The following is a 24,289-nucleotide window of genomic DNA, read 5'->3' as shown; positions in this document are numbered from 1 at the left end:
ACTGGATCACAGGACATCCAAAGATCATCCAGTCCAATCCCCCTGCCAGAGCAGGACCATAGAATCCAGCACAGGTCACACAGGAATGCAGCCAGATGGGTCTTGAAAGTCTTCAGAGAAGGAGATTCCACGACCTCTCTGGGCAGCCTGTTTCAGTGCTCTGTGACCCTGAAGAAAATCCTCCTCCTGTCGAGGTGGAACCCCTTTTGCTGCAGTTTACATCCATTGCCCCTTGTCCTATCACAGGGTGCAACTGAGCAGAGCCTGTCCCCTCCTCCCTCCTGACCCCCAGCCCTCAGAGATTGATAAACATTTATTAAATCCCCTCTCAGTCTTCTCTTCTCCTATCCCAAACCACTTCAACCAACCATGTCTGAAAACCCAGGGTGCAGTCTGCATTATTGAAGGGACATTAGTGCTTTCATAAAGAGAACCACAACCACAATCTTATCCTGCAAAATCTTACTTGCCCTTCTACCACCTGTAGTACACAGCAAGTGTTGCTATCACTTCACGGAGATGGCACAACATGCTAGCAGGTACACATCAGGATGCATCTGCTTAGAATGCAAAATGCCCTTTCCCAGCACTCCATCCTGCTAACTACAATAAAATACTTGCTTGAGTGTACAGAACTGGGGTCTGCTTTGAGCACCAATGGATATTACAATTCTGTATTCATTCCAAATAAAGTCAATCAATATTACTCTTCAAAAAATCTTGTGTGGAGGAGGAGGTGAGGTTGCAAAATAGCCTGGAATGCTCATTTACCCAGCAAAGCCAATAAAACAAGCTACCTGATTTATTATATTCTAATAATATACATGTGTTAAGGTTATTGATCCCCACTGCCTAAATATAAAGCTGTTAATAAACACGATTAATAAGTTGTGATTTATTGCACATGATCTCATGGGGTAATCTAAACCACAAATTGAAAAGCTGAACATTTAATTGAAATTCACTGATGGCACACTGACATGTTTGATCAACTAAGTTGCTGAGTCCTCTGCAATTCATCTAAGTCCATGTTTTAGCTCTGAGTCAACTCTTTCTTCTCATACTATCCTTCAAGCCTTCTCTGATGCTTTCTGTGCATACTACTTTCTAGAATTTTGTCTTTTATTTTCAGTCTTTTAGCATAGTGTCTCTACTTACCTATGTATCTGTCTGTGGAGACACAGAAGTGTACTTGTCCTTCTACTCATCTCTCAAAATAAACTTCTAATCTTTTGTCCTATGACAATTTAATTTGATTGTGAGGGGGAGGAAAAGAGGAAAGGCAGCCAAAGCAATTCAGGAACAATACAGTATCCAGACACATAGCCCCATGCCCAGACTTGCACATCTAATTCTGAGCTGCTCCTACAGATGTCTCTTCAGGCAAGGAGGTTCAAGTGTGTTTTCCTGTGTTTAGGGAATTTCTGACTGCACATCTTCCACTCTCCCTTCTATAGGGCCACTCTGACCTTAACAGGCTGATTTTTCAAGTTGGCAACCTTCAGCTGCCAGCTCTCAAACTTTCTCCTAGATCAGCAACATATTCACACACTAGTGATAAATTTGCAGATTTATCTTCAACACGGGTCTGCAGTCCAGCTGCAAAACACTCAACGTGACTTTAAAGATGCTGGTGGTTCCATGCCCACTGCTTAGGTACTATCATTACATATAGTTTTTCTGCAGTCATATTTGGCATATTTATACATTCTTCTTTCCCAGTGCCTCTCCCCAAACCCTATCCTACAGTCTGTGCTCCTTCCTTTAAATCCCATTCAGGCCATTATGCCACCCTCAAAGAAACTTACTACATTAAGAGATGCTTAGGTGAGCAGGTATCAGGCAATGAATTACCTGACAAGGATCTTGAAGTCAGTGACAACTGTCACTTAGTAAATGGGATGTGAGTTATAAAAGGTGCACTCACATCAGCCTTTTCTTGAAAGAAGCAGGGAGGGAGAAAGGGAAACAGACAAGAAAAAGAGCAGGAACAGCAGAAAGATGTAATCTAAAGGCCACAGGCAACTCCCAGAGGAGCGCCAGGGTGTAAGTGTGCCAGCAGACATGATTTCCAGTCTTTATCAAGTCCACACTCACCTTTTCCCTTACTCTAAAGGCTGCTGAACTCAATTCTCACAGACATTCCAGCAGCTGGAAGCCCTGCCAAATGCTACAATTGACACAGAGAGGTCAAAAGGCTGAGGCAATGGAGAGGTGAGGTCTTATTCTTGCATGATAAGCACAGATACAGAAAACCTTCCAGAAGCCATGGTACGATTTGCTGATTCTTAACTGCCTGCTTCTGCTGCTTGGAGTTAGAGATAAGCCTGGATGTGAAGACAAGACTAATTCATAAGGCAATTCTGGAAGATTTAGAACACCAAATGCACAACAGTACTGTGGCTTCTCAAATCTAATAAACTAGAAGATTAGTCTTGGTGATTTAAAATATGAGAGAAACATAGCAGATTGGTGCAGGTATACTCTTGGGGCTGTGAGGACCATGAAGCAGTGAGTTCTGTGCAACATTCATGTCTCTAGCAACATGGATGCTCCAAAAGGTCTGTCACAGTGAGGCTCTACGGCATCAAGAGAGCCTGAGGGCTGCAGAAGAAATAGCTCTAGTTATAGATATTAGAAAACTCAAATCGAGGCTCCCCACTTTTCAGATCTATCTCCTGCACATCAGGGGTGTGCCAGAGAGCATTGCAAGGGTAAAATTCAGTGTGTCCCAGTCTGGGTGCTAAACTCCACCCAGTGAATAACCATCAGAAAGAGACCATATAAAAATGCAGCAATAGTTTATAGGGGTCAGATGGCACTCTGAAGGGACATTCTGGCTCTCTCTACGTATGACTCTACTGCATATTTAGAAAGCTTGATTTGAATCACACCGTTTGAACTTGAACATTTATATTGTTGCAGCCAATAATCATGTGGTGAAATGACAGTGTCTGCCACCCTCTCTAACAAGCCAGACAGGGTAGTTTCTAGATATGACAGTAGTCTGTTGGTATCAGGTCAAACATTTAGAATTTTTTTTCTTTTTAAATGATAGAATCACAGTAGTTAGAAGAGGAAAGAATCCATTGCAGTGAGTTAAGGCAGCTGCACAACAAGATGGGTCACCTCTCATACCTGACTGAACCAAACAGGTACTGTATTGTTCAGATACTGGAGTGGTGTTTGACTGATCTTAACTAAAAGGTCAAGAACAAGCAAAGGGGAAAAAGAATATTTGAATATAAATGCATGCTTTTAATAGCTGTTGAGGGTTTCAGGGGTGGTTTTTTTTTTGCACTACAGACATCATTGAAAAGATAGCCTCCCTGCAAAGCCCTTGGGAGCCTGCACAATTTGATACTGTTCTAACTTCCCCCATGCAGAGTTACATGGTGACTGATTTTAACATTCAAAAGATAGCAGTCAGCATCCATTACTTACCCTTCAAGCTGCATTGGAGATATGTGACCTAATCCTAGACACATACATGAAAGTCAGAAAGAACAGAGAAAGCCCCAGGGGCTCCTCCAAAGCTAAAAATCCTGCATCACTGAGAAATTCAGGCCTGCATATTTAAGAGGAAAATTGAGCCTTAAACATGGCAACCTTACTCTAGAATTACCATAAACTAATTTATTTGGTGAATACCCTGTAAAGAAAAGGGAACTGGAAACTTGAGAGCCCTTTGTAGCTACAAAGTCTGTAAGTCCAGACAGAAGATCAAACTGTCCATGCTGGGAGGGAAGCCACATTATATATGCAGGTATAACTGGTTCCTTGAAGCAGGAGTTTTCTTTGCATGAATATCAGGTTAAAACAGAAAGAGATGAAAAGACACTCTTAGTTTCTTGCTACTACCCCTACTGTGAGCTGCAGTCTATGTGTTCTAAAGCCTTGTAACAACACAGGGAACAGATCTGCTGTTTGCAGAACTGAAAGGGAGCTTCTCCTGAATGTCAGGGACACAACTTCCCTCTGCTATAGGTCTTGTGTGCTTCTGGGGACAAGGTGACATGACTGCATCCATCTCAAGAACCTCAGAGGCTTGCCAAATCAAGACTTGTCAACATTTCTCTGCCTTGAGGCCAAAACTAAAGTTTAGGCAAGTCCAAAGACATTTTACATTATAAGTTTCCTGAATATTCTTATTTTCTTACACACAGCACATGAGCACAGTCGTGATGGTCTTTTCTTACACACGATGCAGGACCACAATTATTACCCAGAAATTCCTTCCTGTGCCTTCAAGACATCATTTTAGTGTTGCAAAGTGTCTAAACTAGAGCTGTGTGAGCTATTTCCAGAGATCTGAGCACAAGGTATGGGGGTGGTTAGCTAGAGAGAAAAATAACAAAGGCTCTTTTGTATCTTGACAATCCTGGAGAAGTACAGTGAAGGAGGAATGGTCCTCCAGCTCGTCTCAGAGCCTAGCCAGGTGGACCCTGCATACTACTGTCAGAATTTTCCTGATGTGTTCCTGAAACACATGATGCTGTATCCTTTGTACCTGCTGAAAACCAGGGTGGCGGTTCAAAAACACACACCCCTGCACCACTTCCTTATTGTCCTGTTTTCAGAAAGAAAATCTCTCCACCTGAGGTGTAAAAATTGTCCCTAGGAAACACTGAGAATAATATGTCTATTAATGCAGTTCGTTGGGGAAAAAAAAAAAAACCTGCTCTAAAAAGAAGGGAAAACCCTCTACTGTCATTCTGCTTTGTTCCATCCTATTCCTTAGGACAGGCCAAGAGGGCTTTGATACTCAGTTCTGTAAAACATCTCACCAGGCCACTTTTTCTAATTGCTTTTCCCCTCATTTTCTTCAGATTTTATTTTCTGACTGCATCTAATTTAAAGAGCTGTATGGATTTCATGTAGTGGAAGGGTTTCATTCCTCATTTTCTTAAGCTTCTACAATTAATAATTTCTTATAGAGCAATCACTTAAAAATGAGTATTGCCATTTGTCACTAACAGAACTTGCAGAAATAGAGAATATAAAGAATTTAAGATTAGTTCAGTTTTCAAATTGGTTTGTTCATGAGAAGACTGCTTAAATTACTTCATCTTCAAACTGTTAGTGACAAAATGGATGTGCTCTTATCTAATCTGCAACAAATCTTTCCCACACTGTTACTCTGCCAACTGAGGAACATGCTACCCTTTAAAAATTTGTAACAACTGCAGCTAATAACACCAAGGTTTGGAACCACCTCAGTTTATCTTTGTTGAAACAATATGATGACATCAGAAAGCTCCTTGCCACGTGCAAGCCCAGGGCTCTGGGATTTTCTCCTTGCTTCTAATACAGTCCTTGTCACCATCTGAGCCCACACTTGGATTGTGCCATGTTCCTTAGGTGGGACAAGCAAGGAGTGATGTATTCATAGAAAAGCTCGCATTAACTCAGTATTTTTGATCTTTGATGCATCTTTCTATCACTGCCCCAATTCTACCTGTTTATGGCAAAATATTTTTCTCTACTAATCCACGAAACCTCTCATTACCATACTACTGAAAGATCTGTGTTTGATTTATTCAAATCACTGTGAAAACAAACCACTTCTATTAACACAATTTCCTTTTTCTGTTAGTCAAGACCCTTATTAAGTCCAAACTGTTGTCAGTCTCCCAAGGAGTACAGCTCATCATCACATCACTATCAACATGTACACATTACAGGTATCTTATGCATGCAAATGGACAAGCACACTTCATTCTCTGTAAGTACTGCTTTAATAGACTCTGAGGAATACACCACAAAAATCCTGAGGTTTGAATTTTGTCTGCACTTCCCTCTAGAACCTGTCCCTTGACTAATTAAACAAGGGCCAGATCCATCCAAGAATTCAAAGGCAGATTATAAGTTATGCATTAACTACTAATCCTTTGATTTGGCTTCCTGTTTAGAATTAGAGCTCCATCCTGCAGCTCAAGAAACTCATAAATAAAGAAATCTATCAGGCTTTGCTGACACATCGAGTAAACACCTGCAACTGAAGTGTCTTGTTCCATCAGAAGGAAATAAAAGTAATTGGTAACCAATTTGTTTCTGCTTTCTTTCATCTGCTTGTTCTTATCTAGAGGCCTTTTCATAACTTCATAGCCTGACAGCCCCCTAAAACTGGATAAGAAATAAATAAAACATTTAAAAATAAGAGCAGATAAGCTACTAGAGAAAGGCACCACTAGCTTAATATGATTCCCCCATGATTGTTTCTCAGTTTTACTGTAACTATATTTAAGAGTCTTTTACATGAGCTGAGAGGCTGCTCTAAGTATTGCATTAGACTGGATCTGACACCACAGCAGCAAAGTTAAACTAGTTACAATAAAATCTTATGAATAAGGAAGAGTTTAAACACTAACTATAACTAAATGAAATCCATCTCTGGGCCTTAAAGGAAAGGGAAGCTGAAAAGTAATAATTCTAAGAAACAGAGTACGAAGAAAAAGATTTGAACCAAACTTCATCCAGTAGATAATAAATCTAATAGAGACAGTGACACAAATGAACCTGAAGCAGAGCTTTATAGAGAAGAGCTGTTTTCTCATTTAGCATGATCTCCTATAAATTGCTTTAGTAGAATACAAACCATACAGCAGTCTCTAAAATTGTATTTTCAGAGGACTAAGAGAGTGTAGAGAATTGCACACCGAGTTCCCTCTGCACTGCACTACAGAAACGCATGTGCGTGAATTCTGATCCATGCTGAGGGCTGCATCATTGCCAGAGCAATAACCTCTCCAGAACGCTTGCACAGTTATTACTGGGACTAGCACAGTAAAGCTAGTCTTGACACAATCAGTTCTGGGTTAAACCAGCTAAATGCCTTTGTTCTAAAATGTCTCTTTTATTCTACGAGTCATAAAAACCTCTCCGCTCCGTGCAGTGTGCTAATTTGTGTTATTGTATCAGGGTATGACATGCATGGTAACTACCACTTAGAAATGACAACCTCCAGCTGCAACTCACAGGTGATGGTGGAAACAGGCAGCAAAAGGGAACTGATGTCCCTTTAAAAATATTAAAGCTGAAGCTTCCTTTTGAGTAAAGGTCTAGCACATAGTACCCATTTTAATGTCATTTCTTCCTCCCTTTTTTTTTTTTACCTCAGTAATGATATCTGCCTGCATGCATGCTCAGGAATGTCCTTGCCCCCACAACTGACACTTGCAGCAGACAAGGCACAGAAGTGCTCCTAAAAGGCTTCTTTCAGAAATACAGGCACTTGACATATTAAAACTAGATGTAAGCAGCCTGGGACTTAATCAGGATTTAATGCATCTAAAAGCCAAGATGTGGAAGCTGCCCAATAAGGATTTTACTACTATATTTCCCAAGCTTCTGATTATTATATAGTTTCAGGGGGATTCAGAATCATATCAGTGTTAAAAAAAAATAATCTACTTGATGAGTTTGTATTCCTGGGGAAGAACAGCTGAATTAATTTGGAAGATAACCCTCCTTCACCTCCTTTGTTCTGTTCTCTGAAGAAAGGTTCAAATGTAAGGTCAATGAAATATTTAGATATCAATTTGATTTCCTCTTACACTGACCAGAGTCTGTTTTACTAAAAAAAAAAATCCCTTGAGAATTACCCATTATAGAAAGGAAGGCTTTTGCTCTTGCAGGTTCCTCTGTGCTGTTTCTCAGTTTGGCTTCACAGAGGTACATCCCCACATCAGCAGAGGTCGGGTTGGTGATGGTGAGCCGCCTCCCAAAACTGCTAATGCCACTGGTTATTTTCACTCCATTCCTTTTCCAGGTCATGCTTAGCCTCTCAAGAGGTCTAAAAATAAAAAGAGCAACAACAACAACAAAAAACACCAAAAGCACCACAATAAAACATATGTATTACGGAATAATCTTATTTACAGTTATGTACAGAACATATAACTTCCCTAAGTCTTCCTCTGCCTCAGATTTTCCCTAATAAGAAGTAAATGCATACATAACTTCTACACATCAAGACTACAGATTACTCAAGTGGCATTATGGGAGTACATCTAATTGATACAGCAATAGAACTGAAGTGCTAATAATTTGATTTCTCTAAGCAAAAAGAGTAAATACTGCTATGGGAATCAGCTGCATGGCAAGTGCTTGCATTACCACTCAATTACCAAAACAATATTAATCATAGCAAGAATATCTCTGCCCTCAGAGGGGAAAGTGAATCAGTTGGTTGTCTTCTCATCTGAGGATCTCAACTATTCACTTCAGCTGGAATCCAATGCTATTCAAGGCCAACTAGATGGGAAAGTAGGAGGAGTGCTGTGAACTCTGTATTACAATGCATTATGAACAGTTGAGCAATAATCACTGTAAAATGAGAGCGTCTGTAATAAATTACTTCACGGGAGATCTTCTCTAATTTATTTACTGGGAAAGCACAGACTGTTCAACAATATCACCTTTCATGTCAGTAGGCAATGCAGCTGAAATATTGTTAACCCTTAACATAACTTTTTCCTTAAGATACTGTCTGCTGATTGAACAACACTACACTTCCTTACCCCATGGTAAGGAACATGGTGAGCAACACATGGGGAAATAACTCTGCTTACACCCTTATTTGGCCAGGAAAAATCAATATGTTTAATTCAGTAATGTTGGACAAACAAGATTCATAAGGTTACTGTGAAGAGCAAGCATTCCTCTTCAATCATTAAATTAATGAAAAAAAAAAAATGAAGAAAATAACTTCCTATGTCCTTCTCAGTAAAGGACAGTGCATTAAAATCGGTTCCTTGCAACCCGGCTGCGGCTTTTGCACTACCTTGCATTGGCCACACATTCCAGAGTGACTTCACTGCTCCCAGCTACAACACTGGCATTCTGTGGAGGGATGACAATGACAGGAGCCACGGTGTCAGATGGATCTATGGCACCTGCATAGGCAAAAAGAAACCTCATGAGGACTCGTTACATCTATGAACAGCGAGGACTGACATGCTCTGGGTAAAGGATCCTGTCAAGCAACACAGCTGCAAACTCCTCTTCAGCCTCACCATGGATTTTAATCTCCTCATTAAGGGGGGGATCTTCAGCAAGACCACTGTCAGTGGCTTTCATTCTGCATTACAAACAGCACTGTTTCAATATACCCAGCTTGGTATCATTCAATACGCAGAACACAGAAGAAGTACTCCCAGGTGGAGCGCAGGGGCTGCTCTCAAAGAGAGAGCAAATAAATTAAGCATCCTAAAGGTTTTCTATTGTTGAGCACTTTTATTTTTATCAAACTCTTGCTGACTTATATTTTTAAGACCTTTTCATGTTTTGTTTAATCTTACCACTTCCATACCATTTCAAAAGAATCTGCCAATACTCGTGTTAGTTCTTTAAAAAGATTTTACACACTGGGGAACAAATATAAAATTAACAAAGCAGCATATCACAGCAACTTCAATCCCTTTTTCTTATCAGGAAAGTAAATAACCCAAATCTGCTACTCTTTTGTGAGGCATCATACTGTAAATAATTTAGCTTATGCAACAGTCAGCAGACACTTAAAAAAAATGGTAAAAAGGCTGCTTGTAAATTTTCTCTGTATACATTTAGTAAGTGAATTAAAATACCCATGTATTCATAGGTACTTTGCTTCAAGCAACTCATTTGGGAAAGAAAAAATAGCTATTTTTTAGCTTGAATAACAGAGTAATAACATTTTCTAAAGATACAGAATCCAATAAACGAATTATAGAGAAAAGTAATGAAAATAAACCTAAACTGATGGAAAAGCAAACCAGTTCATCAAATGTTTTCTGCACAGGAAGCTTACCCATGCCCACTAAGCAGAATAGGAAACTGACAAATGGAAGGCATGAACCTTGACATTCTCTTTTAAGTTAATTCCCTAAAGACTACTAAATGGGTAGAAGATTTCTTGCTTTTCTCACATCAGGCATGTCAAAAGCCATTTGACATTTGATTTTGCTTGGATAGATGAATGTTTTGGTAATGGAGTTTAGAATGTTCACAAGGTTAGGAGATTTCTGCATTAATGAATGACATAACTTTTACCTTTTGATGTTTTTGTAATTGATAGCAAATTGTGTACTGTGGGAAATGAAAGCATGTAGTATAATTTTAAGAATACCACCCACACATCAGAACAAATTCAACAACCCAAGTATCTAAGGAAGGAGTGAGCACATAGTTATTTCTTCCCATAAATATGCTGTGTTGATCTGACATAGTGTCTGATCCCATAGCTCACATGGGATCTCAAAACCCATGACTTTAGTAGCTTTTACCTCCACTCAACAATATTCCTGACAATATCATGCTCTCAGGTAGAAAAATGTATTTTCTACAGAAGGTTTCCATGGTGGTCTGATAGGTATTCATGGCAGCAATTTTACAGATAGCAATTGAAAAAAAAATAGAAAACAAGTGGGGATCAGATTAGTAGCTTGTTGCTGATGAGAAGAAATAACCTCTGCGTGGCTGTTATGCCCAAGTTGAGGTTTACAACAATAAATGCTAAAAAGATCAACAAACAAGTTACTATTTTGGCAGTAAGTAATCATTCCTTATCTCTAGCTGGAAAAGAGGAAAACCTCTTGTTTGATTTATCAGCATCCCTGAAGAATAACTCAACATCACTCAAACCAGTTGAAGAGAAGCTGCCATTGTTGTAAGCTCCATGAGTTCACCACATGCAAGCAGATCTTTGTGCAGACAGAAGATAAACAGGGGAAAGAAAAGTGTATGTGGCTCTGTAGACAACCAGGAAAACACAAATGACTTCTTGGACTTTTCTCATTGACTGTACCAAGAATCTAAACAAAGTACGTGCTGCTTCTCATTTTGTAGCATCCCTGGAACAACTCCAGACAGGCTGAAACAACAAAGCAAGGTGTTGATAAAGATTTTGAGCAAATGAAGTAGTACTGATGTGATGCAGAGCCTCACAGAAATGGTTAATACCATGGTGGTGTTATGTCAATGGTTGGACTCCATCTCAGAGGTCTTGTCCAACCAGAACCTTTTAAGTATGATTTTAAGTAACATATCTATTATTTTAAGTAATACATCTACAAAGGTCAGCTGCAGGTGTCACAAGCATATATAGAAAAAAAACTCCAACCTTTCAAAGTGTTACCTAAATAGTCCATAGACAGCATGAATATTCCTATTTCATATTCAGAGACAGTTTTAAGTTTCTCTTTGCAGCCCACTTGCCACAATTCACCCTGGTCCCAACCCTGCCAAGCAAAACTTAACAGGGATATGCCCATGGCTCCTTTTACAGGGGGGAGTTTACAGCTTTGGTTTGTGTCTGCTCAAAACATCAAATAAGAAATTAAGCTTTAGAGTAAAAAACCTCACTAGGGCTGTAACATGGGAGCTGTGTGTTCATCCCATCTTTTTAGGATTTAATCCTTCTCTAAGGAATCCACAGGTTGGAATATCAGAATAGTCTCCTAACCTAAAGAGGAACACTGTGGTTTTGTTTTGATGATGTGACACAGCAAATCAGACTTCAGTCAGGCTGTGGAAGGTAGAGAGTTACTTCAAACAATCAGATAATGAAAAACTACTCAGACTTTCCAAGTTTCTTATCCTACCTGTCAATAAAGCCACTCCATCCTTCTCCTACCTCCTAATGCACTACACTGGCATGATTTCACTTGACTGGTGCTACACTAAAACACAATGCAGAATGTCATTGTTGGTAAACAGCCATTTCCTTTGAAAATCACCTTATAGAAAACAATTGAATTTTTTCTCTTTTTCACTGTTCCTTTTTTTTTTTTTTTTTTTTTTTTTACTTCATTACATCCTACTTTTCTAGGTCTCTGCTGTTTCCTTCTGGCTTTTCATCCCCTCTCCCTCAAGCAGCTTCTCTGCATTCATCTCTGACCATTAACCTTCCCTGCCATCCCACAGTCAGAGAACGTTTCACATTATTTAAGCACTGCTCAGTTTCCCATGGATCCTTTATTTTAATGATTGAGCTTCAGTTTTGCTGAAGGAAATATTTGTTACAGACACTGAAATGGGAGAGCAATACAAATGCATACAAGAGCACAGTTACAGCAAGGTGGATTTGCTAATAGGGGGGAACTCTTCACACCAATATTCCATCTTTTCTGCAGGGAACTTGCAGAGACAAGTCTGAATGGTGCTGAAGGACACTTCAGAGGTGTGCATTTAACCTGATTCTACTCCTTGACAGAAAACTGGACAGAAGAACTGCCACGGGCAAGAGTCCTAATTCAGGGATTTTTCCCCAAAAGGAGCACTCTGTCTTAATCATTACCAATATCTACCAGGGCCCAGAAACTGAAGTGCCTTCAGGATCAGCCCCAAACAACTTTTGAGGCTTGGCTATAATACCAAAGGCTCTGACTCATGAGTGGAGGGTACTTATCTTGGAGCTGTTTCAGTGGTTGCCATTCCCAGCTGCTCACGAAGAAGCTCATGAACTGCTTTCTACTTACCATTCAAAATACTAAGAGAAATTGTCATCAATATTAACTGTTCCATGATAGACATTTAAAAGAAAAAAGGAAAAAAGGAATCAAAATAGAGCAAAACTGAGATGAAAAAGAAAAAAAAAAAAAGAGAGAGAGAGAATGGAAAAGGAAATGATCTGGGGCTTTCCCGTCCCTCTAAATTAAAATCCTCTCCAAACTCTGGAATTCAAGAATATAGCAATACTGCACTAAGGAGAAAGATGCTGAGGGAAGAGAGAAAAAGAGAGTGAACACCTCCTGCATGATCTATTTGTTTTGATCACCAGTGGCAGTGTATGCACAACATGGATCGTGGGTCACCCTTCCCTCCTCCTGCCTAACCAAGCTGAGTACCTGTCCCAAATGGTCTCTGACATTTTTAATGCTGATGAGCTGTACAATTTTTCATCTGTTACTTATATACAGTAATTATGCAGACTGCCCTGTCATCTCTGAAAAGACAGTGGTTTTCTTTCTCTACATATATGGTACAGAGAATTGAAATATTACAATTTATAAAGATCATGGACTTTACCAAAGACACTTGGGTGCTTAATTTTCCCAGCAGAGATGAAATCTCCCTCAGGCCATATGACTGAATATACAGAAGGTGCCTTCCCCTTCAGAAATGTATAAAAATTGGGTTCTTTCACAGATTTTTACAATCTGGCATGCAAAGTTTATCTGTGTTTGCAGTGCAGAATTTTAAGAGTATTACTTCAGTGGATGTTCAATTCATCTCTGAGAGATATGGGGCAAACCATCCTTAAGAGAAGGTGAAAGAAAGTGCTTATCTCCTGAAAGGAAGTAATACTTTGAGTTCAGCCTTGAGAAAAAACAACAAATCTTATTTTTCAGGCTAGCATATAGGTCCCAACCCTCTGAAGACACTTAATACAACTCAGCCACGAGCAGGAGAAGGGAGGGTTGCCCAGATAATCACCCACACCTACTTTGTAGGAGGTAGAGCCTGGAATGTAATGCTGTCTGCTTGTCACTCTGACCCTTAGTGTTGGTTACTATTGCAATTACTTCTCAATGTTTTTTTTTTTTTTTCCCCCACAGCAATAAGTACACAAAAATGAATTTACTTCTTCACATTATGAAATTTATCTATGGGAGAGAAACCCTTCACAGAAAAGATCACCAGTACACGACCCTCCAGCTAATGAGATGCTTTAACAGACTTTAGAAACCATTTATAACTCCTCCTGGGAGTTACAGATTAAAAAACCTTCACCATAAACTTTCTACAGACTTTCAGACTTATCCAGGATGCAGAAATGTCTTTGCAATCCTTATGCAGGATACATGCAAAGCTTCATGTTACCAAATTACAAATATCTATATCAGAAAAAAAAAAAAAGAAAAAAGTAGGCTAGGAGATAAGAATCCAATACAAACAGCAACACTATTACACATAACTAGTTCAACATTATGGCATCAGGAATGTGCAATCTCTGCCTGTGTACCATGCAAGACAAGAAAAGGGGAGAAATGACAATCAAGCAGCAGCTCAAGATTGCTCAAGGGAAATAAAAGCACAGGCCCTACAAATATAAACTATCTAAAGGAATGTATTTCACTTTTTCAAGGTATAGTCTGCAGATGGTTTGGATTATCAGCCCATAATGGATTAATGCACCTTCCCTTTCCCAGTACAAGATACAGGAGAGGAATTGGATTCTGATCAATCATAGATTAATTTCCCTTCTCTTTGCAATAAAAGATGCACCACAGGAAATGGAGCCTGATCATCAGACTCACAAACTCTGACAACCACCTGCAGGCACAAGAGAGAAGCATTATGCAAATAATGAGAAAAAAAAACCCATAAAATTATTTCTCAATCATAAACCTCTGTCCTAAAACATAGCTTGTCTATTTGCTTGCTATTTATTGGAGTGCTTATTAACAGGTTATATAGTAGAAGAGCATCAAGATAATAAAAGTTTCCATTTCATTTTCTCCCCTTTTCTTCTAGAAAGGACTGTATTTATTTCCAAGAAAAGGGAAATATGAGATCTCACTGGATGCTGCTGTGCACTGAACAGGTCTCTACACCAAGAAAAATAACAAGGGACTTTCCTGTGAGGATTCTTGGTCACTTCTGTTTAGTTTGATGAATGACATCAAAACTCCAGATGAAGTTTCTCTAAGTGAAAAGTATGTATCTAAGTATTTATAAAACAATTAGTGGTCTACTGGCACCGAGTTGGGTGTGTAAAAAAAATTATGATTTTCAGTATGGGAGGATGTCTTCAGACTCCTCACCCATGTATGTATCAACATAATTTCTGATCTTGAACCTTTGAGAAACCAGACTCTAAACTCAGAGAAGTAAATAAGCAGCAACATAAAAACTTAGCTTTGAGGATCAAAATTATAAGGAAAATGGCCCATCTGTCTGATTCAGTGACAGCAAGAGAAGTTGGAGGTACAGTCCTCATCCTAATTCAGGAACCAGACATCATGACATAGGAATAAAACACCAGATAGTTAAAAACTTTACAAAACACAACAGAAGGAAAACAAGAGAATGACCCAGGTCACTTAGATTTATTGGCTCAATACAGTCTTGTCAGTCTGACTCAACTTCATGCACATCACATCAAACACATAATTTGGCATTGGAGAGGAGAGGGGGAGGAAGAAAGAGAAGAAAAGAAAGATAGATAAGGAACTGGTTGGATGATTGCAGCCAAAGGGTAGTGGTCAATGGCTCGAGGTCCAGATGGAGATGAGTGACAAGTGGTGTACCTGAAGGGTCTGTACTGGGACCAGTGCTGTTCAGTATCTTCACCAATGACATTGACAGCAAGATCAAGTGCACCCTCAGCAAATTTGCAGATGATACCATGCTTAGTAGTATGGTTGATAAATCTGAAGGATGGGATGCCATCCAGAGGAACCTGAACAGGCTGGAGAGGTAGGCTGAGGAGAAACTCATGAGGTTCAACAAGGCAAAGTGCAGGGTCCTGCGCCTAGGTTGGGGCAACCCTAGATATCATTACAATCTGGGGTGTTATGAATATTATTACTAATATTCATAATATGCGATTTGTGTCAAAAGATGAGTCAAAAAGGGTGTTTATGACATGGGGGATGGTGAAATTGAGAGCAGCCCTGCAGAAAGAGACTTGGGGGTGTTGGTGGATGAGAAGCTGGACATGAGCCAGCAGTGTGCATTTGCAGCCCAGAAGGCCAGTCACATCCTAGGCTGAGTGGTGATTCTGCCACTTTGCTGTGGTAAGACCTTACCTGGAGCTCTCAACACAGGAAGGACATCGACCTGATGGAGTAGCTCCAGAGGAAGGCCACAAAGATGATCAGGAAGTTGGAACACCTCTGTTACAAGGACAGGCTGAGGGAGCTGGGGGTGTTCAGCCTGGAGAAGAGGAGGCTCCAGGAATAAATAATAGTGGCCTTCCAGTGCCTGAAGGATACCTACAGGAAGGCTGGAGAGGGACTGCTTCCAAAATGATAGGATGAGGGACAGTGGTTTGAAATTAGAGAAGAGCAGACTTAGACTGGATATTAGGAACAAATTCTTTGTCATGAAAGTGGTGGAAAGTTTCCTAGTGGTTTGTTATTCAATGTGTTAAAAAAACCTCCTAATTTCCACCTTAAATGTATTCATGGCCAGTGCACCCCATTTGTTCTTCTGCCAAAGCTGTCCTTCAGCTTTAATAGTTGTTTTCTCCCTCTGAGATGTTTATGTCCTAAAGTATTTATAGAAGACAATCATACTCCTTCACAGTCTTAATTTCACTTAGCTAAAGAAGCCAGACCTGTCTTGCCTGACAAGTTTGAAAGGATTCACTGAAATATATATAAAAACAACAACAACAAAAAATAGGGTTAGGGGTTAAAAAGAAAGGGGGAAAAAAAAAAAAAAGAAAAAGCAAAGCATCACACTATAAATGTTTCCACATGTTTAAACAAATGACAGCCACTTTTGTAAGAGCTTTTCTCCCCCCTCCTGCTCCCTGTAAGGACTTGCACACAGACTGCAAGAGCTGCTAGGTTTAGCCCTAGGGAAAGATTAATGGAGAACGCAACTCTATCCACAAGATGACTTATACCCTTTTCTGCATAAATACTACAGGAAAGAGAAACTTTATCTATTTTATTAGATAAAATAGCCTACCAGTACAGGTCAAAAAGCTTCTAAAACTTTCTAGAGAGGTTTTAGGGTTTATTCCTGGGTACAATGAGACACAGAGACCTAAATACAGTTGATTTTCAAACAGAAAATGTACTTCTGGGAAGCACAGCTACACACTGCTGGTACAACTCTGCAGTGCCCATGGAGAGGAATCACCAGTGGGATGGCTTATGGTGAGACATTCTCCAGCTTGTCTCTCATCAGTTCTGCTCCAGAGACTGGGACAAATGTAGGAGATTTGCCTCTTTTATTTTTTTTTCCTGATGTTGCCCTTTTTCTACAGGCTATTAAGTGCAGGTGATCCAGAAATTGCTATTTAGGGTGAGTCCTTCACAAAGACTTGTTCCTCTTCTTTTTACTACCTGCGGTCTACAAACCCACATCATCATTTTAGGACTGCCTCAGAAATAAATTCCTAGTGTTGTCCTATGTCATAAGGAAATGAAGTCACTGCTTGGTTACACAGCTCCCTGTGACAATTCAGCTAAACTCAAAAGCAGACCAGATTTCTGCTCCAACACTGAGGAAAAAAAAAAAAATCCCTTCTCACAACTCCTTGTGCAAAAAGAGCAATTTGGAAGTTCAGTCTCTGTCACTGACCTGACCCTTCCCCATGCACAGTGAGGGGTTCCTTTCTGCCTAGAAACTTATCATCCAGCACATCATTAGAGCTTTTATCATGAAAAAAAAAATACATAGCCTCAAGCTATTCTAGCTAAAGAACACTCAGGTGGCTTTTCAATTCACCAGATAGCTTTAGTATCAGCTATATAAGTGGATAGAGTGTGTAATCTTATTCAATAGCAGTAAAAAGGGGGAAAAATATCCATGGTCTAGGAGTGGAATCTATTAGCCTCAGAGTCATCTTCAAAGTGATGTAGAGCAGCCCACTGCAGGCATCTGGCAGAGCAAGCAGTGCCTCTGAGGCCAGCATCCAGAACTTGGGGGTTTTCAGCAGTGTCATCCAAAACATGCTTGTGTTTTAAAAAGATTTAACAATAACTCATCAGTGGAAATTATTTTTAGGAGGTTGTATATTTTTATGAGCTGCTTTAGTGCATCCTTTTAAATAGAAACAAGCATTTAGGGGGAGGAAACAGGTCTGAGGGATCTGGCAGCATCTGCATGGATTTCTGGAGGAGGCAGCAAGAGTCATTTTATGCTGAGGCCAAACCCAAAGCTTTCAACATCTTGAAGCCTTGGTGCTTCATGTATCTGGATATTTGATGCTTGATTTCTTAATAAAGGTAAATTAAGTTACTAAACCACATATGAGGAATTGGACATTAAATAAACTAGAACTGTCAATTAATCATAACATCCAGGGGGGAGACAGGAACTAAGAGAAGAAATGAAGAAGTAAAGTTGAGCTGGGGACCTGACTGTGATACAGGAATCAGAACTGCTGCTATTTCAGATGCTGCAACCCTCACCTGCAGATTCTGCTTTACTGTCAAGCAGCAGGAAAGAGAAAGAAATGGGAGACAACTAAATGCTGCTCTCTATTTTCAAATATATCTTCGTGTGTGGCTTCATTTTCATTCTATAAATGCATCCTTGACTGCTTACTTCTGTACAAATCACACAACTGACAATTCAGTTTCTGCTTGTCCTACTTGTAACAAGTTTAAACACTCTTCTACTTAGAACTGAAAGAGTGGTAACAAGACAAAAAAAAAAAAAAAAGAGAGAGAAAGGAGAAAAGATTAAAAAAAACCCAAAACACTCTCATCTATCCCACACTGGAGTTAAGAAAAGCATCTGCACTGACTTCCAAGAATTTATTTTATGACAAGAGTAATTGAAGCACTATTTTCACAGGGAAGATTTAAGATTAAATATGCTCTCTAGAGCATAAACCAAATCAGTGCAATTGCTCATATGTGAGTTTCCAAGATCTGGTTGTCTGCAGCATTGTTTGAAATGAGGCTGATGTTGTGGTGCAGTGCATTGGAAGCAGAGAGTTGTACTCATGTATACTGAGGATCTGACAAACAGTCCTGATAAAGCTATAATTAATGCTAAATTTCAGTGAGGCTCCAAGTTTACAAAATGTTGGAGTTTTCTAGCATCAGCTTAGATTTAAGGAAAATGCTATCAAACGCCTAGCAAATCCATGAAAATAATAATTATTATGGAATTTTGGAAATTTCCTTGGTCTGGATATCTGCTCTGCCTGGCTGCTTGTTTAAAAATCCATCAGGTTCCTGAAAGGTTAAAGATTTAAACCTGCCCTCACTGAGAATAAGAAAAATGACAAGTCTGGAAGTGTTCCATAGTTGATCTGTCCTTCACAATAAAAGGAAGGACTTCTGTGTCACAGGCATTTGGTGCCAGTAAATGTGTACAGGCCACCAAATTGGCCACCATTATCTAAGAAGTGTACACAAGAGACACACAGATAGAGCCATGCAAGTACATTTCTGCAGTTACAGGATAAACAGGGTCTTGAAGAAAGCTTTCTCCAGAAAATCCACTCTAAGAATAGGGATTAAAACAAGCAACATGAACATGAGGGGGAAGGGAAGAGGGGGAAGGGAAGAGGGGGAAGGGAAGAGGGGGAAGGGAAGAGGGGGAAGGGACGAGGGGGAAGGGAAGAGGGGGAAGGGAAGAGGGGGAAGGGAAGAGGGGGAAGGGAAGAGGGGGAAGGGAAGAGGGGGAAGGGAAGAGGGGGAAGGGAAGAGGGGGAAGGGAAGAGGGGAAGGGAAGAGGGGGAAGGGAAGAGGGGGAAGGGAAGAGGGGGAAGGGAAGAGGGGGAAGGGAAGAGGGGGAAGGGAAGAGGGGGAAGGGAAGAGGGGGAAGGGAAGAGGGGGAAGGGAAGAGGGGGAAGGGAAGAGGGGGAAGGGAAGAGGGGGAAGGGAAGAGGGGAAGGGAAGAGGGGAAGGGAAGAGGGGGAAGGGAAGAGGGGGAAGGGAAGAGGGGGAAGGGAAGAGGGGGAAGGGAAGAGGGGGAAGGGAAGAGGGGGAAGGAAGGGAAGAGGGGGAAGGGAAGAGGGGGAAGGGAAGAGGGGGAAGGGAAGAGGGGGAAGGGAAGAGGGGGAAGGGAAGAGGGGGAAGGGAAGAGGGGGAAGGGAAGAGGGGGAAGGGAAGAGGGGGAAGGGAAGAGGGGGAAGGGAAGAGGGGGAAGGGAAGAGGGGGAAGGGAAGAGGGGGAAGGGAAGAGGGGGAAGGGAAGAGGGGGGAAGGGAAGAGGCGGAAGGGAAGAGGCGGGAAGGGAAGAGGCGGAAGGGAAGAGGCGGAAGGGAAGAGGCGGAAGGGAAGAGGCGGAAGGGAAGAGGCGGAAGGGAGGGAAGAGGCGGAAGGGAAGAGGCGGAAGGGAAGAGGCGGAAGGGAAGAGGCGGAAGGGAAGAGGCGGAAGGGAAGAGGCGGAAGGGAAGAGGCGGAAGGGAAGAGGCGGAAGGGAAGAGGCGGAAGGGAAGAGGCGGAAGGGAAGAGGCGGAAGGGAAGAGGCGGAAGGGAAGAGGCGGAAGGGAAGAGGCGGAAGGGAAGAGGCGGAAGGGAAGAGACGGAAGGGAAGAGGAATCTCAAACCAAATTTAAAAACCTGTACTCAGATCCTGTCTGCTACAGGCGTGGAATAATTTATGAAGGCTTAAAGGACACTTCTACATGTTTATAACATTGAACTAAATAGGCAGTTTTGTTCTTTGTTGCTGAATTCAAACTAAGATGCAGGCACTGAGCACCATTCTAAGCTCAAGGTCGACTCTTGCTGCATTCTATTTATATATATATATATGAGAAACATGTTTTGGAATCCAGATTGCTACCTTGGTCCCAAAGGTCTGCTATTTCCAAGTCTTTACATAAAGAGAGCAGATCTGAAAAACAAGATACCCCACAGCCTTCTTCCAACTCAACCAAACATATGGAATGACTTGTCAAAATAATATTTTGAGAAATAGGTTATCAGGGGCCTCAGGTCCACTCCATATGGTCTAAAGTCCTCCATCTCCCTGACCACATCATGCTAACTTTTTCCACATTGTTCTATGAAGAGATACAATCCTTAATAAAAGTAGAGTTGTTTAGGTCACAGAGATTCAGAAGCAAATGAAGTTTTGTTTGTATATTTAGAGTTCTGTAAAATAAAAAAGTGAGACAAAACAACTCACACAGCAGAGCTCAGAATCCAAAGAAATATTTTGCTATCAAAAGAAAGAATTGTACTTCCTCTTTATAGCACAGATGTTCTGCTAAATAAAGTGCAGCTTTCCCTTTGCAGCCTTTGTGATTATCAATCTTTGGATATTTTATAATATAAGGTTGCCTCAGACCTCAGCAGGGAGAAAAATACACATTGCTGTATTTCCTTCTGTAGCAAGAACAAAACAACTGTGAAAGCAAAGAATGTTCCAAAAGAGCAAACAATAACCCAGCTAAAGGAAGTCTACAAACTTATTCATTCAAAAATAATTCCACAGATGGATAAGCATTTAATTTTCTGAAGTGAGAATAAACCAGCATCTCTCTTCTCTGGAAGACGGAATGGGGTTTTGTATCTGCCTATTTATACACAGTACATAAATGCATGCTCAGAGAATGTTGCAAGTACTGTAAAAAGAAATCTAAGGGGAAGTTATTACTCAAGGCTCTTTGTTAGTATTTCTGCTGTATGGGTACTGTCAGCATTGTTAAAAATAAATTGTTAGTTGTACCTTACTTGGCTGGTACAAATGCTGCTTGCATTAATGTCCTTATGATTTCCTATCTGCTGCTCCCAGATAAGAGAGGAGTTTAAGAGTATGATGTCTTGTCGATCTTGCATTGACTTCTTCCCCTCTCAGAAAAGGGCTGGGTCAATGTTTTCAGCTGTATGGATGGTAAAAAAACAGCCTCTACTGCATATGAGAAGGACTCATTGCTTTGATAGTGAAAAACAGAGGCTTATTTCCACAGGGTGCTCGTTTCCTAGCTCATCCAAAACTTTGCATTCACGCTGCTGCTTATTTGAAATTTCTATCATAATATGACACTCAGATGTCACAACAGAATTACAGCTAATAAGGAAAATTAAGGAGAATAAATGAAAGGCAAAATGAGAAAATGACACTTGAGGAAATGTACCATTGTCTAAGATGTGAATTTTATAGAGATACAAGTGGCATCCATTTCGTTTCGTTTCAAAAAGGAATCAATTCACCCCCAGGTTTAGAAACATGCTGTCACTTCCCAAAAAGTCCTTGGGTTATCCATTTGAAATTAATTGGCAATGTGTGATTAGGCAGAACACAACAACATTGCTTAGATTTAATCAACCCATTTTAGTCAGATTTGCCCCGAAAATACCACTTAACAATAGGATTCCTCTATCTGGATGGTAATGAGCTGTGTTAGTGCAGAACTATCAAATGTCAGAGCAACTAAAGCACCAAGAAAATGTTGCAGCATCCACTTGACAACAAAATACTGTTGCTTGCTTTCTCCCATACATATACCATCTCCTAAAACTCCTTAGAAGAATTAACCACAACTGAAAACCAGGATGGGAAAAGCTGGCTGTAGCCAGCCCTGAAACCTGAATTCTGTGGGGGATGCCTGTTAGCCCACAACAAAGAGCTGGCTTTGCCTTGCTCTGCTTTGTGATTTCTGTCCAGCTTTTTGATGGTGGTATTAGTTGTTCCAACAGTGCATCCATACCTGTCTGCAGTAAAAGAAAACAGTAAATGAATAAATCACATGCAATACCAAAAGCTAGTGCTGGCCTCTACACAGGCTACTGAAAACACCTTACAGACAATCACATAATTGGTTCCTGTCCTCTCCCTTCTTTTCTTATAAGAGCAATCATGAAGAAGAGATTAAGGTGTGTCAGACCATTTGGCTCTTCAGGAGTCAAAGAATTCTACAACACTGAATAAATTTAAGACCAAAAAAAAAAAAGTGCTACCTCCAGAACCACAAATGCCCTGAGAAACTGTGAAAAACAAGCAGCTTTTTGAAACAAACCATAATCTCTCCCTCCTCCTGCCTGCAAAGCCTGTAACCCCAGACAAAAAGAAAGAAAAAAAAAAAAAAAGAACAAAACAAAGCAAAAGAAAACCACCACAAAAAACCCCCAACAAAACCACCCCAAAGTCTGGTGATAGATAAAAATAAAAGTACAACTGAAGCGTTTTTGACATTTCTCTATCACTCTTAAAAATAGTAATAATCTTGAGCTATTGAAGTTGCTGAAAGAAAATAAAAATCAATGCATTTTCACTTAGGGTTTTGAGAAAAGAAAAGGATTACTTGGTATTTCAGCAAAATGCTTTAATGCAGCTTTGTAACAGAGCCCACCATAACTTACAAATAAAGCCCTTCACACTCAGGCATTTACTGGACCCCAGAACTCCATGCTTGGAAGGCAATAGAGACAAGACTGCACTTCCCAGTGGGGAAATGGGCAGAACAGTTACTGGTACCAGTAATGCATCCAAGCTATGTAACCTGCAATGTCCTGGGGCTCTTCAAAGAGCTGTCCTGTGCTCCCATGCAAGGCAGGGACTTCACACAGATCTACTGACAATTTGATACATTTAATACAGCAATTGATTTCTCACAGCATGGAAATGGCCTTGGGTTTAGGGTTTCTGTGCTCACCACCTAGCCTCAACCCATCAAGCAATGATGTGCAAATCAGGGGTGGGGGGTGGTTGTTGACATAGTGGGGGAGAATTGTGGGGTTTCTTTCAGGATTTTTTTCAGTAACATAAATGGAAATGTTTACAAGCTTTGACACTGACGGGTGCCCAAAGCTCTAGACATGTAAGCTTTTAAAGTGTTCCTCTCTGTTTCCTGTAATTTTTAAGTTTGTAACCATGGGCAGGATCAAAATGACCAGATTTCTGATATCAGACATTAGGAATCTTCTGAAAATCATTTCAACTATTCAAAGCTGTCTTTGAAAGTGGTAAATGGTCAAACTTTCCCTTAGTACAGGCTGCATGGACATAAAATTGTGTCTTTTACAGTGAATCAAATTTATTAATACCAGCCACCAGCATAAAAGACAAGAAAAAACACCATCGTGCAAATAAATTTGTTTCTTCTCTCATGTAAGAGAGCTAGAGTCACCAAAAAGGCTTTAAAACAAACATTTTTAAATTCCAACAGCTCTTCTGTTGTTTCTGATTCCTCTCTATGCATACAAATGCATAAAATGTAAAACAGAGCAATGAGGGAAAGTGGAACATTTAAGAAAGCCAATTTAATTCTGCACAAAACCTTTAGACCTACCATTAAAAAGTACAATTTATTACCAGTGGAAAGTGTAAGAAGTAGAAAGTACTCTTGAAAAATAATAACTGCTTCTACTAGCACACCAGAGACCTCTCCAGAAGATGTAGGAACCATTATCTCCTCCATCTTATGTGTGGGGAAAATGAGGCAAAGGACAAACATTTCTGAAATGAGGCTACAGCAGGTAAAAGTCTGACCTGTCTTATACCACCTTTTACAATTCTGGGCTAGACTCAAGTTCAGGATGGAAAACTTTTTTTAATTTTCCTTTCCAAACTCCAGCAGATCAAGGGAGGTTCTCCTCTCCCTCTACTTTGCCCTGGTGAGACCTCACCTGGAATATTGAGTCCAGTTTTGGGCTCCCCAGTTCAGGAGGCACAGGGATCTGCTCGAGAGAATCCAGCAGAGGTCTATGAGGATGATGAAG

General features: G+C 40.4%; 1 protein-coding gene across 1 annotated transcript in view; it reads right to left on the bottom strand.

The window, feature by feature from the left end:
- SDK1 (sidekick cell adhesion molecule 1) overlaps positions 1 to 24,289 on the bottom strand; it is a 420,137-nt gene that overhangs the window by 153,155 nt on the left and 242,693 nt on the right. Inside the window, exons 6-7 of the mRNA XM_054390916.1 lie at positions 8,786 to 8,897; positions 7,605 to 7,795 (exon numbers count right to left, since the gene is read on the bottom strand). Of these exons, the coding sequence (XP_054246891.1) occupies positions 7,605 to 7,795; positions 8,786 to 8,897 (303 nt within the window). The remainder of the gene's footprint in view (positions 1 to 7,604; positions 7,796 to 8,785; positions 8,898 to 24,289) is intronic.

Source organism: Indicator indicator, chromosome 22 (assembly GCF_027791375.1).
Source record: "Indicator indicator isolate 239-I01 chromosome 22, UM_Iind_1.1, whole genome shotgun sequence".
Lineage (NCBI taxonomy): Eukaryota > Metazoa > Chordata > Aves > Piciformes > Indicatoridae > Indicator > Indicator indicator.
Note: the sequence above shows the minus strand (reverse complement) of the source record. Positions and strands in the feature narration are given on the sequence as shown.